At 39.2% G+C, this 16318-nt stretch overlaps 1 protein-coding gene across 1 annotated transcript in view; it reads right to left on the reverse strand.

Annotated features, from left to right (window-relative positions):
- Positions 1-16318, reverse strand: part of med1 (mediator complex subunit 1) — a 174084-nt gene that overhangs the window by 140308 nt on the left and 17458 nt on the right. The window contains exons 2-3 of the mRNA XM_084134395.1: positions 1022-1128; positions 809-887 (exon numbers count right to left, since the gene is read on the reverse strand). Of these exons, the coding sequence (XP_083990521.1) occupies positions 809-887; positions 1022-1128 (186 nt within the window). The remainder of the gene's footprint in view (positions 1-808; positions 888-1021; positions 1129-16318) is intronic.

Genomic DNA, 16318 nt, shown 5'->3' on the forward strand with positions numbered 1-16318 from the left:
GTTTTGTATAATTAGTTTAATAATTAGGTTAACAGAAATACAAAAATAATGAAAAAATTAGGTTAATAGAAATCCAATGACATGAAATTCATCTAAACTTTTATGATCTCATGGATGTGGCTGTTGTGGCTCACTGTCATAGTGGCACCAGCCACTGCAGTAAATGTGGCATATTAAGACGACTTTGATATTGTTTTTTACATTTACTGGGTTAAAATTCATATTGCCCGTCGTGCACAGTTGCCCTAAAGCCACCGGGGTGGCGGTGGCACCAGGGCTTGGGCCTGTCATCGCTGCTTGCAGCTATATTTTATTTATGTTCTTCATTTTGAAAACATTAGACTTTGTAAATTTATTTTGCGTATTGTTATAAATAAAAAGATGTAACTGGGAGCACTAAACTACACTATATTAGCAAAAAAAAATTTATTCAGCGGTGTAGAATGTTGTATGCGCTTTTTTTTTTTTTTTTGTTAGAATAATTTTGACATGCTTTTTGTTACCTGATTGTTTACTGATCAAATCTTTTATTTAAAAAAGACATTAGTGACAATGCACTTTTTTTGCACTCTTTTAGACGACTCTATTTATTGATGTAGACATTTTTTTTGTATGCCAGGAGGGAGTGTCAAATCAGTTTTGAGCAAATCAGTTTGTTCAGTAAAATGCTGTTTTAATTGTCAAAAACAAACAAAGCAATAAATATCAGTTCTGCATTTCAGTTATAAAGCACATAAACCTGCGAATCGGTATTGGTGATAAATATATTTGCACTAAATCTACATTGAAATGTATTGATTAAATGCACCTTTTTGTGCCCTTTGCAGTGTCTCTAAACAGTTGAGCAGCAGTGGGTTTCCAGCTGTATTAATGACCCCACGCTTTTCCTGAAAAGACAATAAAACAGACAAATGGATGTAAAAAAAAAAACAATGTTAATAAAAAATGACCAACATTTATAAAACTGTGAACAGATATATGCTATGATTCTCCAAGAAGCTCTTCTATCAGAGGGTCTTACCATTGCCTGCCGCACCACTTTGCTGGTCTCCTGCCAGGACCGGGTTGAATTGTGTTTGCCATGGAGCCTTTCCAGTAGTGCCATCAAACGACTCTGTTTCTCTGACTCTGTCAACAAATGCAAACAAAATGACAAAATAAGACAAATATTGTGGGAATGTAATCTTAGACTCTATAATAACAATTAACCATTTGTGTTTTTCTCCGCACTATTTACAATAAGGTAAGCTGCTTTTTAATAGTTTTTCTATGTAAATATGTGCTAGATGGACGGCATTTTTGACGTTGCAACGTGTCTCGCAGCTCGCATCTCCATAAGAACTTTATGATTGGCCCAAAGTAGACTTCTTACGTCAGCGCGTTCTGACCACTGATCTGTATATTCTCTATATAGATCAGTGGTTCGGGCCTTTTACATGCTCATAGCTGTATTCTTCATTCTTTGTTCACACACAACATCATACCGGTAATTTACTGGTAATGTTACAACTTATACTGGTAAATTGCCAGAATCGTTTTACCGGTATTTTTGAAAAGGTCCTGTTCACACATGATCTCTTAACAGTAATTTACCAGTAAACACTATGAAAAAATGGCTATAGTCTTAGTTTCCGGAACCATATGGTGCTCAAACCACTTGAGAATGTCATTATGATTATTGGTGATAAGACTCGTGGAGGTATTTAAAAACTGCTAGATCTGCATACTTTTAAAAAAAAAAAATCCCCCAATATGTTATAAATTTTATTTTTTATTTAGAAAAGGGACAGTGTACATTAATTAACATTCATAAATGTAAATGTACCCAAATTAGCCCGAAGGCTAGTTTTCATTGGTAGTCCCTTTGCCAGATGTTATTAGGCTCTAAACTAGAAAAAAGGGTTAAACATTACAACAATACACTACAACACTCATAAAACTAGAACTTGTAAACACCTCTGTAAACATATTAAACATATTATACAAAAAGACTATATATACAGTGAGGAAAATAAGTATTTGAACACCCTGCTATTTAGCAAGTTCTCCCACTTGGAAATCATGGAGGGGTCTGAAATTGTCATCGTAGGTGCATGTCCACTGTGAGAGACATAATCTAAAAAAAAAAATCCAGAAATCACAATATATGATTTTTTAACTATTTATTTGTATGATACAGCTGCAAATAAGTATTTGAACACCTGTCTATCAGCTAGAATTCTGACCCTCAAAGACCTGTTAGTCTGCCTTTAAAATGTCCACCTCCACTCCATTTATTATCCTAAATTAGATGCACCTGTTTGAGGTCGTTAGCTGCATAAAGACACCTGTCCACCCCATACAATCAGTAAGAATCCAACTACTAACATGGCCAAGACCAAAGAGCTGTCCAAAGACACTAGAGACAAAATTGTACACCTCCACAAGGCTGGAAAGGGCTACGGGGAAATTGCCAAGCAGCTTGGTGAAAAAAGGTCCACTGTTGGAGCAATCATTAGAAAATGGAAGAAGCTAAACATGACTGTCAATCTCCCTCGGACTGGGGCTCCATGCAAGATCTCACCTCGTGGGGTCTCAATGATCCTAAGAAAGGTGAGAAATCAGCCCAGAACTACACGGGAGGAGCTGGTCAATGACCTGAAAAGAGCTGGGACCACCGTTTCCAAGGTTACTGTTGGTAATACACTAAGACGTCATGGTTTGAAATCATGCATGGCACGGAAGGTTCTCCTGCTTAAACCAGCACATGTCAAGGCCCGTCTTAAGTAGGGCTGTACTGTCCTAGTCGATTAGTCGATTAATTGGTCGATACGTTCTGGTTCGACCAAAATTCTGATTGGTCGATTTTCTGCCGCGTTTATTTCATCAGTTTTGCCGCGCTGAGGCGCGCTCATTTCATTAGGTGGAAAGCACTAACTGCTAATGGGGGTGTTTTCAGAGTACCCTTGTTTCACTGTAACAGTCTATCTTCAAAACACCCCCCTTGTTTTCACCTTTTTTGGATTAGCCCAACCCAAGAGAGAGCGTAGAGCGTAGAAGGTTTGATGCTGAATATTATTGATTTAATTGTGAGAGCGTTTAATAGTCAGTCCTCTTCTAACATGTCAACAACAAAGAAATCGACAGTGTGGCAGCATTTTGTTAAAATTGATAACAGGAAAAAGGTTGAATGCAAAGTTTGCAAGCAAGTTTTCCACAGCTCGACGACAAACATGACATATCATCTAAAAGTGGTAAGCTCACTTGTCTGCGTTAGCTTGCCCTGTGTGTTTTGAGTAGGCTATATGAACATACCAGAATTTGCATATTTCAATGTTTTAGTGTGATAACCTAACTTTTTTATTTTTTATTTGGAGCCTAATGCGCAATTGCGCTGTGCTGTTGGTTGTGTTAGTTTTGAGCCTAGGATGCTTTATTTTTCAGTTATGCACTTTATTTCGTTTCTGCTCTTGATCTGGTTTGTTTAATAAATATTCTTTTTTTATTAAAGTGGACGTGCCTTTTGTGTTTATTAAGAGTAAAAGCTTTAAGTTAATAGTCTATTCGTGTCTCAGCTGCGAAGCTGAGCTCATGTTCAGCCTCGCTCGGTGCGAGGACATGCACGGTGAAATGATAGTGTCTGACAGTTATAACTTATTATAACATATGACAAAAATAATTGTCTAAATTATGTTGCATATTCCTCAACAGTTCTTGTGATGATATCACTAGTTGACAACATAGTACTATTTTCGGAAATCAAGCTATGATATTGCGCAGGTGCACGTGATGCAGCGCTGTCAGAGCTGACAGACTCAAGTGTCAGACTCATTTCAGTGCAAAAAAATTAGGTCAAAAACGATTTAATATACAGCCTACTAGTTGTTTATGTTTATTTATAATTCATTTAGGCGGACAACAAGGCTACCAAGTACTGCGCACAGTGCGCATCTAATTTAAAGTTTTTTTTTTTTTCTAACGTCATTTTTAGTCGATTTTTAGTCGAAAATTTCAGGACTTCAGTCGACCAAGATTTTCTTTGGTTGAGTACAGCCCTAGTCTTAAGTTTGCCAATGACCATTTGGATGATCCAGAGGAGTCATGGGAGAAAGTCATGTGGTCAGATGAGACCAAAATAGAACTTTTTGGTCATAATTCCACTAAACGTGTTTGGAGGAAGAAGAATGATGAGTACCATCCCAAGAACACCATCCCTACTGTGAAGCATGGGGGTGGTAGCATCATGCTTTGGGGGTGTTTTTCTGCACATGGGACAGGGCGACTGCACTGTATTAAGGAGAGGATGACCGGGGCCATGTATTGCGAGATTTTGGGGAACAACCTCCTTCCCTCAGTTAGAGCATTGAAGATGGGTCGAGGCTGGGTCTTCCAACATGACAATGACCCGAAGCACACAGCCAGGATAACCAAGGAGTGGCTCTGTAAGAAGCATATCAAGGTTCTGGCGTGGCCTAGCCAGTCTCCAGACCTAAACCCAATAGAGAATCTTTGGAGGGAGCTCAAACTGCGTGTTTCTCAGCGACAGCCCAGAAACCTGACTGATCTAAAGAAGATCTATGTGGAGGAGTGGGCCAAAATCCCTCCTGCAGTGTGTGCAAACCTGGTGAAAAACTACAGGAAACGTTTGACCTCTGTAATTGCAAACAAAGGCTACTGTACCAAATACTAACATTGATTTTCTCGGGTGTTCAAATACTTATTTGCAGCTGTATCATACAAATAAATAGTTAAATCATACATTGTGATTTCTGGATTTTTTTTTTTAGATTATGTCTCTCACAGTGGACATGCACCTACGATGACAATTTCAGACCCCTCCATGATTTCCAAGTGGGAGAACTTGCAAAATAGCAGGGTGTTCAAATACTTATTTTCCTCACACACAACCCCAAATCAGAAAAAGTTGGGACACTGTACAAATTGTGAATAAAAACAGAATGCAATGATGTGGAAGTTTCAAATTTCAATATTTTATTCAGAATACAACATAGATGACATATCAAATGTTTAAACTGAGAAAACGTATCACTTTAAGGGAATAATAAGTTGATTTTAAATTTCATGGCATCAACACATCTCAAAAAAGTTGAGACAAGGCCATTTTTACCACTGTGTGGCACCCCCTCTTCTTTTTATAAGTCTGCAAACGTCTGGGGACTGAGGAGACAAGTTGCTCAAGTTTAGGAATAGGAATGTTGTCCCATTCTTGTCTAATACAGGCTTCTAGTTGCTCAACTGTCTTAGGTCTTCTTTGCCGCATCTTCCTCTTTATGATGCACCAAATGTTTCTATGGGTGAAAGATCTGGACTGCAGGCTTGGCCATTTAAGTACCCGGATCCTTCTACGCAGCCATGATATTGTAATTGATGCAGTATGTGGTCTGGCATTGTCATGTTGGAAAATGTAAGGTCTTCCCTGAAAGAGACGACATCTGGATGGGAGCATATGTTGTTCTAGAACTTGGATATACCTTTTTAGCATTGATGGTGCCTTTCCAGATGTGTAAGCTGCCTATGCCACACGCACGCACTCATGCAACCCCATACCATCAGAGATGCAGGCTTCTGAACCTAGCGCTGATAACAACTTGGGTTGTCCTTGTCCTCTTTAGTCCGGATGACATGGTGTCCCAGTTTTCCAAAAAGAACTTCAAATTTTGATTCATCTGACCACAGAACAGTTTTCCACTTTGCCACAGTCCATTTTAAATGAGCCTTGGCCCAGAGAAAATGCCTGCGCTTCTGGATCCTGTTTAGATATTGCTTCTTTTTTGACCCATAGAGTTTTAGCCGGCAACGGCGAATGGCACGGTGGATTGTGTTCACCGACAATGTTTTCTGGAAGTATTCCTGAGCCCATGTTGTGATTTCCATTACAGTAGCATTCCTGTATGTGATGCAGTGCCGTCTAAGGCACTTAGACCCTTACGCACAGAGTCTGTTCCAGATTCTCTGAATCTTTGGATGATATTATGCACTGTAGATGATGATAACTTCAAACTCTTTGCAATTTTTCTCTGAGAAACTCCTTTCTGATATTGCGCCACTATTTTTCGCCGCAGCATTGGGGGAATTGGTGATCCTCTGCCCATCTTGACTTCTGAGAGACACTGCCACTCTGAGAGGCTCTTTTTATACCCAATCATGTTGCCAATTGACCTAATAAGTTGCAAATTGGTCCTCCAGCTGTTCCTTATATGTACATTTAACTTTTCCGGCCTCTTATTGCTACCTGTCCCAACTTTTTTGGAATGTGTAGCTCTCATAAAATCCAAAATGAGCCAATATTTGGCATGACATTTCAAAATGTCTCACTTTCAACATTTGATATGTTATCTATATTCTATTGTGAATAAAATATAAGTTTATGAGATTTGTAAATTATTCCATTCCTTTTTTACTCACAATTTGTACAGTGTCCCAACTTTTTCTGATTTGGGGTTGTATGTATGTATGTATGTATGTATGTATGTATGTATGTATATGTATATGTATATGTATGTGTGTATGTGTGTATGTGTATATGTGTATATATATATATATATATATGTGTATATATATTTTAGGGGTGTGACGAGACGCTTACTCCACGAGACGAGACACGAGATTGGGTTCACGAGAACGAGACAAGACGAGATTTTTACACAATTTTTAAGAAATCCTCAATGATGAAATGTATGAATGGAAAATAGTCTTTTATTCAACTGAAAATCACAAAATGCAAAACAATTTAGGTGCATTTTGAAATCAACTTGTAATGAATGTTATTTTACTTCTATTTTAATGAATTCTATGCAGTAAAGGACATGCAAACACTGCAAAATGTTTTGCTATAAACTCTACCGTCTGGCTTCTCCCCTGTACGATTTCACATGAGAAATCTAATCTAACATTGTTTAATATTGCGATGTCGATATGACTTGTGATATGTGAATGTTAGCTATACTGTTCCCATGTCTTAGTGCTTTAATAGGTTCTTTGCGCGATAGGTCAAATGTTTATTACCTGCCTGGTTCAAATTACACTATTTTAGCGCGATTTTGACACGATCCGTTTCGTGGAGATTCGTAAAGGACAACGGGCGTCGGGACGCAAGATTCGATCGTTTCATTTCGTATAGTGTGTCATAGTGGGCGACAACCTACGCGTCTGCGATGCTTCAGGACATCACAACAGAAAGACTAGCATGTTTAATTTTAACGGTCCTCCACGACGGGTTGAGTGTGCGCGAGTGAGTGAGAGTGCGAGCAACAGTGAGTGTGCGTGTGTGCGCGCGCGAGTGAGCGTGTGTGTGTGTGTGTGTGTGTGTGTGTGTGTGTGTGTGTGTGTGTGTGTGTGTGTGCGCGCGAGTGAGTGAGTGAGCGAGGGACAGTGAGTGTGTGTGTGTGCGCGCGGAGTGTGTGTGTGATTGGCCCGGCACACAAATGATTTAAAAGTGGCAGGGGCATCTTCAATACTAATTTCACCCTCACGCTCCATCACGCTGACATCACAACAACTCACGAGACAAAGTTTCACCTCGACGAGAAATCTCGTCGCGTTTTAATCTCGCGAGATCTCGTAACACGAGATCTCGTCACACCCCTAATATATATATATATATATATATATATATACATGTATACACACACACTCACCTAAAGGATTATTAGGAACACCTGTTCAATTTCTCATTAATGCAATTATCTAATCAACCAATCACATGGCAGTTGCTTCAATGCATTTAGGGGTGTGGTCCTGGTCAAGACAATCTCCTGAACTCCAAACTGAATGTCAGAATGGGAAAGAAAGGTGATAAGCAATTTTGAGCGTGGCATGGTTGTTGGTGCCAGACGGGCCGGTCTGAGTATTTCACAATCTGCTCAGTTACTGGGATTTTCACGCACAACCATTTCTAGGGTTTACAAAGAATGGTGTGAAAAGGGAAAAACATCCAGTATGCGGCAGTCCTGTGGGCGAAAATGCCTTGTTGATGCTAGAGGTCAGAGGAGAATGGGCCGACTGATTCAAGCTGATAGAAGAGCAACTTTGACTGAAAAACCACTTGTTACAACCGAGGTATGCAGCAAAGCATTTGTGAAGCCACAACACGCACAACCTTGAGGCGGATGGGCTACAACAGCAGAAGACCCCACCGGGTACCACTCATCTCCACTACAAATAGGAAAAAGAGGCTACAATTTGCACGAGCTCACCAAAATTGGACAGTTGAAGACTGGAAAAATTTTGCCTGGTCTGATGAGTCTCGATTTCTGTTTAGACATTCAGATGGTAGAGTCAGAATTTGGCGTAAACAGAATGAGAACATGGATCCATCATGCCTTATTACCACTGTGCAGGCTGGTGGTGGTGGTGTAATGGTGTGGGGGATGTTTTCTTGGAACACTTTAGGCCCCTTAGTGCCAATTGGGCATCGTTTAAATGCCACGGCCTACCTGAGCATTGTTTCTGACCATGTCCATCCCTTTATGACCATCATGTACCTATCCTCTGATGGCTACTTCCAGCAGGATAATGCACCATGTCACAAAGCTTGAATCATTTCAAATTGGTTTCTTGAACATGACAATGAGTTCACTGTACTAAAATGGCCCCCACAGTCACCAGATCTCAACCCAATAGAGCATCTTTGGGATGTGGTGGAACGGGAGCTTCGTGCCCTGGATGTGCATCCCACAAATCTCCATCAACTGCAAGATGCTATCCTATCAATATGGGCCAACATTTCTAAAGAATGCTTTCAGCACCTTGTTGAATCAATGCCACGTAGAATTAAGGCAGTTCTGAAGGCGAAAGGGGGTCAAACACAGTATTAGTATGGTGTTCCTAATAATCCTTTAGGTGAGTGTATATACCAATATATGGTGTTGCTTAGTTACCTATGATCACGTGCGTGAACTCGACAATCGACTACTGTGTTCACTCTGAAGGAATCACTCACATGGCTGGGCACTTGTAATGACACATCAAGGATGTTAAGAGGCTAAAAGCAGGTTTAAAACTTGCCCCATTTAAGTCAACAGGGTGCAAATTTAAAAAAGAGGATAACACGGTGTAGGCAACACCGATTTTTGTCGTTGTTCTCTGTACTGACAGCACTCCAAATTTACAAAAATATGAGCTCAATGTTAAAATTGACCGGAGTTCTCCTTTAAGAAAGGCAAGGATGAGACTGATGTGTCTTTTCGTCCAATTTCTCTTCTCAATACGGATTTAAAAGTGTTCACTAAAATTTTGGCAAGAAGATTAAACAAATGTATTTCAACTATTATTCATCCTGACCAAGTTGGCTTTATCCCAAAAAGACTTTATCCCTTTTTTAATGTTAGACGTTTCCTAAATATAATCTATTCTAAGCTAAATTTCCACTCTAAATTGGCAATTATCGCATTAGATGCAGAAAAAGCTTTTGATCAAGTTGAATGGAATTACAGGCGAAGGTGAATTTAATTTAGGCGATAGGTTTTCTTCCTGGGTCAGCATGTTGTATCACCATCCCTGTGCATCAGTGTTAACTAATCTCAATAGATCACCGCAATTTGAGCTGCATGGGGTACTCGACAGGGGTGTCCACTTTCACCCCTGCTGTTTGCCATTGCCATAGAACCTTTGGCAATAGCCATTAGACTTCATCCACAGATTCCACCCTTAAGTATAGGTCAGGTTGATCATATCATATCTCTTTATGCTGACGATGTTCTTTTGTACCTTTCAGACCCTGAGCGCTCTGTTCCTCCTCTGTTGAATTTATTAAACTCATTTAGTAGCTTCTCTAGTTATTCTGTTAACTGGCAAAAAAGTGAACTTATGCCCGTCAGCGATAATATAGATCCAGTTTTTTAAAAGAGCCTCCCATTTAAAATCACTTTAGACAAGATAAAATATCTCGGTGTGGTGGTCCCTAAGAATCCTAAGGATTTAGTTCAATTAAATGTTTTTGCTTTACTAGACTACCTAATGAAGGACATAGAAAGATGGAGATCACTCCCTATTTCAATGATCGGCCGCATTAATGCAATTAAAATGGTGATCCTTCCTAGATTTTTATATCTCTTTCTAAATTTGCCCTTTTTTTTACCCAAATCATTCTTCAGAACTCTTGATTCAATAATTATGCCTTTCATCTGGGGCTATAAAGTTGCTTGTATATCCAAAACCCACATGTATAAACCAAAATGCTTGGGGGGTTTGGGTTTGCCCATCTTTCGTCATTATTACTGGGCAGCGAACTGCAGAACATTAATGTGTTGGTGGGATTCTTTTCCAGGCATTGTTCAAATAGACACCCCCTCTTGGCTAGCGATAGAACAAAATGTCATCCACTCATCTCTTTCTGCTCAACTTTTTTCGGCACCTTTGCCTAGTAAAGAAGTTCCCAAAACTAATTTAATCCTTAACAACTCAATCAAAATATGGTATCAGATCAGAAAGGTAATTAAGCTACCAAGTACTTCCCTGTTTACTCCTATCTGTTATAATCATGCGTTCAAACCCTCCCTTACAGATAAAGTTTTTAGGGAATGGCAAGGTAAAGGAATTCTCAGTATGAAAGATTTGTATATTAATAATACATTTCCCTCCTTTTCTCAGCTCAGCGAAAGATTTGACCTTCCCTCTTTTCACTTTTTCAGATATCTTCAAGTCAGGAACTTTGTTCGTACAAATATTACTCACTTTGAAATTTTGCCTTTAGAATGTAAAATATTTGATTTATTTTCTAACTCTCCTGATGCTAAGGGCATAACATCCCTTTTTGTTAATGCTTTTAAAGATAATACAGACTTCACTTCATTTGAAAAAGGCTTGGGAAGAAGATCTAGGGATTCAGGTTTCTGAGACTGTTTGGGACAAATGTCTTTCATCCATTTATTCTTGTTCTATAAATTCAAGACACCAACTTATTCATTACAAGGTATTACATAGACTTCACTACTCTAAAACAAAGCTTAGTAAATTCTATTCTTCTGTCTCTCCTATATGCGTGTAAAGTGTAAAGCTGCTGAGGTACTCTGGGACATCTTTTTTGCTTCTGTGCACAAATTCAGAGTTTTTGGATAGAAATTTTTCAGTTTTTTGCCAAAGTCTACAATTGTGCTTTACTTCCTGACCCATTCACAGCAATTCTTGGTTGGTCAGACTCATTGCAGGCTCTTAGGCCAAAGGTACAGTTACCCGTTCAATATGGTGTGATTGTAGCTAAGAAAGTTATCTTGCTTTTGTGGAAGAAAAATACTAGACCCCTCTTTTCTGACTGGCTAACTGGACTCACTTCTACGTTACATCTTGAAAGAATCAGAGACTCCATTTCCAGGAACCCTGCAAAATTCGATAAGATGTGGGAACCAGTTATTACTTTTTTGTCAAACCAGAAGGACTAATTAGGGCCCAAGCCCTGAAAGGGCGAAGGCCCTATTGTTTTCGGTAGGATTATTATTATTATTAGGGCCCAAGCCCTGAAAGGGCGAAGGCCCTATTGTTTTCGTAAGGATTATTATTATTAGGGCCCAAGCCCTGAAAGGGCGAAGGCCCTATTGTTTTCGTTAGGATTATTAGGGCCCAAGCCCTGAAAGGGCGAAGGCCCTATTGTTTTCGTAAGGATTATTATTAGGGCCCAAGCCCTGAAAGGGCGAAGGCCCTATTGTTTTCGGTAGGATTATTAGGGCCCAAGCCCTGAAAGGGCGGAGGCCCTATTGTTTTCGTAAGGATTATTAGGGCCCAAGCCCTGAAAGGGCGAAGAGCCCTATTGTTTTCGGTAGGATTATTAGGGCCCAAGCCCTGAAAGGGCGAAGGCCCTATTGTTTTCGGTAGGATTATTATTATTATTAGGGCCCAAGCCCTGAAAGGGCGAAGGCCCTATTGTTTTCGGTAGGATTATTATTAGGGCCCAAGCCCTGAAAGGGCGAAGGCCCTATTGTTTTCGGTAGGATTATTAGGGCCCAAGCCCTGAAAGGGCGGAGGCCCTATTGTTTTCGTAAGGATTATTAGGGCCCAAGCCCTGAAAGGGCGAAGAGCCCTATTGTTTTCGGTAGGATTATTATTATTATTAGGGCCCAAGCCCTGAAAGGGCGAAGGCCCTATTGTTTTCGGTAGGATTATTAGGGGTTCAAGCACGAAGTGCTGAAACCCTATTGTAATTGTACTGATTTTTATTATTATTATTATTATTATTATTATTTTCCCCTTAAACGCATCGTGCAGACCAAACCGTAAGAGCTGGAACCTTGAAACTTGGCCAAATGGTAGTCCTCAATTTGGGGAGAACCTATAAAAGTATGACCCCGATTGGCCCATAGGTGGCGCTATAGCAACCAAAAGCGCAAAACTGCTCATAACTACTAGACCGTATGTCGTAGACTCAAGTGTCTTATATCATTGGAAAGCTGGACGCCTGACGAACAAAACGTATATCTCCGATTTCATTTCCGCCATGATAGATTTTCCGCCATTTTGAATTTTGTCAAAAACCTACTTTTGCGAACTAGTCCTAGGTTTTTCGCCCGATCGGAACCAATCCAGTGCAGAAATGTTCTCTTGAGTCTGAATATCAAAAACTATCGAAAAAAAGTTGAAATTTCGATTCACGGACGCTAAGGGGCGCCAAAACGTACGTCGTGGGCAGGGCCTATTTTACTAAAATGGCTATAACTCCAGAAGTAAATGAGGTATCTTCACCAAACTTGGTACACATGTGTAAGAGGTCAATCTGAGGTCACAGTAAAAAAACCGCGGCGATTGGCCACATGGTGGCGCTATAACATGAAAAAAACATAAAACAGGCTATAACCACCTGACCGTTAGTCCGATTGACTTGAAAATTGGTATGCAGTGTCTTGGTCCAAGGTGCCATGTATGTGTATGAGGACATTGGCGTATCTCAAAAAACATGGCCGCCATCGGCCAATGAAATTTGAGCACCTATTAGACAAGGTTAACGGAGGCCGATCGGAACGAAACTCGATGGGCATGTTCGACTCAAGGCCCTAGAGGTCTGTAAGAATTTTGAAAGAAATCGGCCACTAGTTGGCGCTAACGAGTTTTATGGCTCTGTAATCACGTGGTGTTACAAATATCCACACAATATGCATATCATTTGATAGATCTCCTCATCCTGAACAACTTTGCCTCAAGAACCATTGCTGTCAATCAAACCGTTCATTAAATATTCGCAAACATGTTAAAAACCTACTTTTGCGAACTAGTCCTAGGTTTTTCGCCCGATCGGAACCAGACCAGTCTAGGACAATTCTCTGGACTCTCTAGATCAAAAACTATCAAAAAAAAGTTGAACTTTTGCATTTGGATGGCTCTAATAGGGTCATTTATAAAATGGGCGTGTCAAAATACATTAAAAAGCCTATAAATCCTAAATAAAAACTCAGAACTTCACAAAAAGTGGTCAGCATATGTGACATAACATCATTAACAAGCATGAAAAATTCTATGGAGATCGGACGATAGGTGGCGCTATAACTGTTAAAAAGCTTTAAAATCATATATTTCCTATGGTAAACTGCCTGTATTGGCTGTAAATGGTCTTTTCCATCTCTGATCATATAATTTTCATATCATAATGTTCAAAACTAGTGCAATACAATTCTCTGGACTCACTAGATCAATAATTGTCAGAAAAAGTTGAACTACTTCATTTGGATAGCTATAATAGGTTCACTTCAAAATCTGGCCTTTACCAAGTGTCCCCGAAAGCCTATATCTCTTTAATCAATGCTCAGACCTTCTTAAAAACAAGTCAGAACGTGTGAAATATCACCCTGAACAAGCATGAAAATTTTCAGACAGATCGGACAAAATTTGCCTCTATAACAGTTAAAAAGGTGAAAATGATATGAATTAATGGCATGTTAAGCCAATAAGTGGTATTTTACTGCCCCCCGCTGTTTAAAATAGTCATTTTCTCATATTGGTATTGGTATCAGCCATGGTAAATCATGATAAATGATGGTGTGTGTGTGTGTGTGTGTGTGTGTGTGTGTGTGTGTGTGTGTGTGTGTGGTACAAATATAACAAAGGTTTTATTTTCCAACATGAAAACAAACATAACAGAGTGCTAGTGCACAAACAATAACCGACAATGATAATGGATGAGAGGGGAACTTAAATACACAGATCAAGACAAGGACAACAGGTGACGGTTATGATGATGAGGAGCAGGTGATGATGAGGAGGGTGATGAGGAGCAGGTGCAGGTGATGACGACAGATAGTGAATGTGATGAAGACAGAAGGTGAATGTGATGAAGGTGAATGTGACACCAATATCACTAAAACATTTGTGTGTGTGTGTGTGTGTGTGTGTGTGTGTGTGTGTGTGTGTGTGTGTGTAGCATTATTGTGTGTAGCATATGTAGCAAGTATGCATTATTGAGTTAACATGGAAACACTGGTTTGCTTTAGTGCAGAAAACTGGTCAAAATCATGAGGTTTAAAGTGAAAGTGAGCCAATAAGTGGTCTTCTACTGCCCTCTGCTGGCCATTCTACTTATTAATTAAATTTTTCCACATGTGCTTGCATTTATACTTGAATACACACTAAAAATCACTTATATAGCAATAACTATTATAACACAATCATATTTTGTCAGTGTTAATCACTTTATTTGCACTGACACTTCAAATAATTGCTAGTAATGTGGTAAATCATGGTAAATCATGGTTAACTATGCTGTGTGTGTGTGTCTGTGTGTGTGTGTGTGTGTGTGTGTGTGTGTGTGTGTGTGTGTGTGTGTGTGTGTGTGTGTGTGTGTGTGTGTGTGTAAGCATGCATTGAGTTAACATGGATAAACTGGTTTGCTTTAGTGCAGAAAACTGGTTTAAAGTGAAAGTGAGCCAATAAGTGGTCTTCTACTGCCCTCTGCTGGCCATTCTACTTATTAATGAAATATTTCAACATGTGCTTGCATTCATACTTGAATACACACTAAAAAAATCACTTATATAGCAATAACTTTTATAACACAATCATATTTTGTCAGTGTTAATCACTTTATTTGCACTGACACTTCAAATAATTGCTAGTAATGTGATAAATCAGGCTAGAAACATGGTAAATCAAAGTAAATAATACTAGATTGTCGTTTATCTCCTGGTAAATAATACTAGAACGTGGTATATCATGGTAAATCATGGTTAACTAAACTGTGTGTGTATGTGTGTGTGTGTGTGTGTGTGTGTGTGTGTGTGTAAGCATGCATTGAGTTAACATGGAAAAACTGGTTTGCTTTAGTGCAGAAAACTGGTTTAAAGTGAAAGTGAGCCAATAAGTGGTCTTCTAGTGCCCTCTGCTGGCCATTCTACTCAATAATGAAATATTTTAAGTCAAGTCAAGTCAAGTCAAGTATATTTGTATAGCGCTTTTCACAATACAGATTGTATCAAAGCAGCTTCACAGTATTAAATTAAAATAATACAACAAGGTTTGTTTCTAGTGGAATTTATTGATAAAATCAAATTAGATATCCCCAGAATATCCCCAACTGAGCAAGCCAAAGGCAACAGTGGCAAGGAACCGAAAAACTCCATCAAGTGACCTAATAGTGTCCTAAAACTCCATCAGGTGACCCAATGGAGAAAAAAAAAACCTTGGGAGAACCCAGGCTCAGTCGGGGGCCAGTTCTCCTCTGGCGTTTATTAACTAGAGGCCGGATTGTAATTTGAACTGTAAGATTAAAAATATTATATGAATGCCTGGCTGAAGAGATGCGACTTTAATCTAGTTTTAAACTGGGAGAGCGAGTCTGAGCAACGAACAGTATCAGGAAGGCTATTCCAGAGTTTTGGAGCTTTTACATGTGCTTTTGCATTCATACTTGGACACACACTAAAAATCACGTATATAACTAACTATTATAACACAATAATATTTTGTCAGTGTTCATCACCTCATTTGCACTGACACTTCACATAATTGCTAGTAATGTGGTTAATCATGCTAGAAACATTGTAAATCATAGTAAATAATACTGAAATGAGGTGTATCAAGGTAAATCATGCTAGAATCCTAATAAATCATTCTGGAACATGGTATATGATAGTAAATCATGCTAGAATCATATTAAATAATTCTAGAATGTGGCAAATCGTTGTGGGAGGAGCCTATTTTACTCAAATGGCTATAACTCAAGAAGTAAATGAGATATCTTCACCAAACTCAGTACACATGTGTATGGGTTCAATTTGAGGTCACAGTAAACAATTTTATGGAGATCGGACCATAGGTGGCGCTATAACTGTTAAAAAGCTTTAAAACCATATATATCCCATGGCAAATTGCCTGTATTGGCTGTAAATGGTCTTTTCCATCT

Source organism: Abramis brama, assembly GCF_963993115.1.
Source record: "Abramis brama genome assembly, chromosome: 14".
In the NCBI taxonomy this organism is placed as follows: domain Eukaryota; kingdom Metazoa; phylum Chordata; class Actinopteri; order Cypriniformes; family Leuciscidae; genus Abramis; species Abramis brama.